We start from the raw sequence: 3,496 nt of genomic DNA, 5'->3' as shown, positions 1-3,496 counted from the left end.
TTCTGGAAGCTTAGGAAGTGGCACAAACATACTTTTGTCATAAACAGATGCATATATTCCCCCCTCCCCCGCCCCCCAGAGCAGCCAGCTCGACCTGGCCAGCATTGTGTCTCTCTCCAAGTGGCTCCATCTATACTCACCATTGCCTGACCCACCCCTCCCTTCAACCTGCTCCCCTCCAACTGCTCCCCTTCCATCATCCTACCCAGAAACCCTAGGGGATACTTTGCGTGTCTTTATCACCATAAATAAATTAAAAATAAGTGAAAACAGAAACACCAATAAAAACAAGGCTCATGTTTTGTCCTAGAAAAAAGCAAAAAAGCTCGCAGAGTCCGAGGGATTTATGTCCCTGAAAGGTGCAAAGGCCGCCTTAGGGTGACACCAGTGTGCCCCCTGGCCCCTGCCCTCCCAACCGTGCTCCAGCGGCTGAGGCCGAGGGCCAGGCAGTCTGCGGGTCTAGGCAGCCTTCCCTGCAGCCTCTGCCCACCCACAGCTTGCTGGGGCTTTCCCAGGTGCCAGTGACCTTATGCTGAAAGCATTCTCTCTGGTGCGAATCGCCCACAGAGATGGTCGGGGCGCGGCAAAGGGAGGCAGAGGCTCAGCGCTCAGGCTATAGTGGAGCCCTGGGAGCACTGAGTTTTTTAGGAAGTCAGAACCCAAGGCTGCAGCCCCGGGAGTGGTGGAAGTGGTTGGGGAAGACTTACTTTGCTGCCAAGGGGCTGGGTCTGAGCCCCTGTGTCCAGCTCTCCATCTGTATCGGAATGCTCACTGTCTCTACTTCTCTCTCCTGGGCTTGGCTCAGGCCCACCTGCAACAGACACCTGCATGATGACTCCATTTAGGGAGAAACAGATTGGAGGCAAACCCTTTGTCTCCCCCCGACCCCCGCACCTATCCTTCCATCCACTCACCCTCCCACCCACTCATCCATCCGTTCCTCATCCATCACTATCCATCCATCCACCACCCACCATCCAGCCATTTTCTATTCACCATCCACCCATCGAAAAACATCCAGGCAAGACCCTCTGCTGATCTTACAATGACCTATCCGAGCATCAGTTACAGCTGGTTCTCATCACAGCAGAAAACCAGTGCTCTGCATCAATTTTATCAGGGTCACACCTGCAGGAATTCACCCCGCAGTTACTGACCCCCTGAAGGAGGCTTAGAGCTAAGTCTTGTTTTTCCCAAACAAAGCACTTCTCCCCGCAGTCTCTTATCCGCAGGCCAGGCCTCAGGCACAGCTGGGAGGGAGGGAGGCTCAGCCCCGGGGCCCTCTTCTTCCTTTCTCCGCCCCTCCTCTGCCCCCAGACGTGAGCACCAGCCAGCCAACCAGGGCCCCTCTCTGAAGAGTGAGTCTTGAAACTCACATCAAACAGCCAGACCGAGGGCATTGTGACGTGGACTCTGTCTGCATCGAGGGAATGTGGACATGGGTTTCCAAAGGCCCAGGTGTGTGTGACCGGTCAGGGTGGTGTCCCTGCCCCTCTGCTCGAAATGAGCAGGATCTCCACGACCCTTTGGTTATCAGCCCCTTACATAACCCTCCAAACATGGAACAAGGCTTTGATATGAGCCCACCTCTGGCTGTTGAGTCACGGGTAAAGAAACCCAAAGGATTTCCCATGTTCCTGACATGGAGCAGAGATTGCTTGGTGGGGAGGTGGAAATGAAGATAAAAATGTCTGAGCAAGAAGGACTTACTGTGGACATCGGGGGAGCTATGTGCTCTGTCAGACAAACCTACAACCACAGAGGAGGGGCTGAGAAGAAAGAAGCCCTGCGGGGAGCGGTGAGCTCCAGGACAGGAGAGAGGCGGCTCCACCCACACTGCTTCCTGCAGCTCCCGCCATCCAGTCCTGGGGCCTCTGGGAAACCACCGCTCGGCTGACCCAGGGCGCCCCACAGCTGCACAGGGCCTGCAGCAGGTCCTGGCTGGGACTGCAATCGCTTGTTTGTCTACTTTCATTAGCCATAAGGCTTCCCTGCACCCTTTCTCAGGGGATTGTGTTTTGGGGCCCCCAGCAGAGAGACAGTCCTGGGGGAGGTCACTGTAGGGACCTGAGACCTGCCTCCCAGGGGCCAGGAGCCTCTGCTGTGGCTGGAAGCCGGGTTCCTGCGGCCCCACAGCGCCACCTCCTGGCTCTCAGAGACAGTTTTGAAACTGGCAGGCTCCTGGCCACTTGGACTCACTCATTGAGCTCTGGACCCTGTGTCCTTCTAGTCGGAGTTCTCAACCTGTGGGTTGTGACCCCTTTGGGGGTCGAACGACCCTTTCACAGGGGTTGCCTAAGACCATCGGAAAACACATATATAATTACATATTGTTTTGTGATTAATCACTATGCTTTAATTATGTTCAATTTGTAACAATGAAATTGTGGGTCACCACAACATGAGAACTGTACTAAAGGGTAGCGGCGTTAGGAAGGTTGAGAACCACTGTTCTACGTCATCCAGATTCCTGAGCCCACCCAGGTCCCTGGCAATAAGCACCTCCCAGGGCAGGGCCCAGGTCCCCAGGGCTCTGATGTGGCCTGTGGTTTCCTGCTACCCGCAGCCGACTTTGGGGGTGAGATTTCAGATGCTTTGTAGTGTGGATCTTCCTGTGCTGCCTGTGGCTCCTGCCCCTGGCCCTGCGGAGGGCCCAGCCAAGCTCCTTCGGCTGCAGGGAGACCCTTCACTGGCTCCTGGCTGGCAGAGCAGGCATGGGAGGTGGGACTTTTTTGGGCTCCAGCCTGAGACAAAGCTATTAGCCCGGAAGAAGCAGCTTGAGGAAGAAAGGAGAAAGAACCCCCAAGAATGGGGAGCCAGTCCCTCCGTGTTGCTAGGGCCCTCCTAGTCATGTCTGTGGTCTCAGCGTGGTTGTCAGGAGGCCTCTCTCACTCCTAAAAATGTCCTGGTTTGGAGGATTTATCAATGTGTCGCCCTCCAAGTACTCCACCCAGGGAGGGAGGACCTGGGGACACAAAGGAAGAACTAGGCCCGGCTATTCCATCAGCTGCTGAGTTTGAGAGCCTTGGCTGTGAGTTCTCCACTTGCTACAGAGCTCTGAGAAAACACGATTTCAGAGGGTGGGGATGTCAACATGCAGGACTTCCCAGGGCCAGGCCCGGCCAGGGTGCAGAAGGCTGCACCTCACTCAGCAAGCAGCCAACCCCATCAAAACACCAGGCACAGGTACTGACAGGTACGCAGACGCAGGTGCCAAAGGAATCTGCTTGGTCCTGAAACAGTAAAACATGCCTGGGAGCAAAATGGGTTCCCAGACCCCACCCTTCCCTCCACCCACTCCTCACCTCCCCCTGGCAGCCGCCCGCAGAGGGACCGGATCACTTTGGCACTTCCGAAGCGCTTGAAGCGGGCCCTCACGTGTCCGTAGTACCACTCCAGGGAGCCCATCTTCACGACTCTGCAGAGAGATGGAGCTCAGGCCTGCAGCACTGCTGTGCCCAACCACCACACACACTGCCCACCATTCTTCAGGTAG

At 56.0% G+C, this 3,496-nt stretch overlaps 1 protein-coding gene across 3 annotated transcripts in view; it reads right to left on the bottom strand.

The window, feature by feature from the left end:
- Positions 1 to 3,496, bottom strand: part of MLPH (melanophilin) — a 30,150-nt gene that overhangs the window by 16,267 nt on the left and 10,387 nt on the right. For 2 of the 3 annotated variants that reach the window (XM_015561890.1, XM_006760468.2), the window contains exons 3-4: positions 3,306 to 3,418; positions 708 to 811 (exon numbers count right to left, since the gene is read on the bottom strand). In XM_015561890.1, the coding sequence (XP_015417376.1) occupies positions 708 to 811; positions 3,306 to 3,418 (217 nt within the window). Of the gene's footprint in view, positions 1 to 707; positions 812 to 1,710; positions 1,750 to 3,305; positions 3,419 to 3,496 lie in introns of all 3 variants that reach the window. The other variant, XM_015561889.1, reaches the window with a different exon arrangement.

The sequence above is a fragment of the Myotis davidii genome, unplaced genomic scaffold, assembly GCF_000327345.1.
Source record: "Myotis davidii unplaced genomic scaffold, ASM32734v1 scaffold370, whole genome shotgun sequence".
Lineage (NCBI taxonomy): Eukaryota > Metazoa > Chordata > Mammalia > Chiroptera > Vespertilionidae > Myotis > Myotis davidii.
The sequence above is the reverse complement of the archived record's forward strand: the minus strand, read 5'-3'. Positions and strand labels throughout refer to the sequence as shown.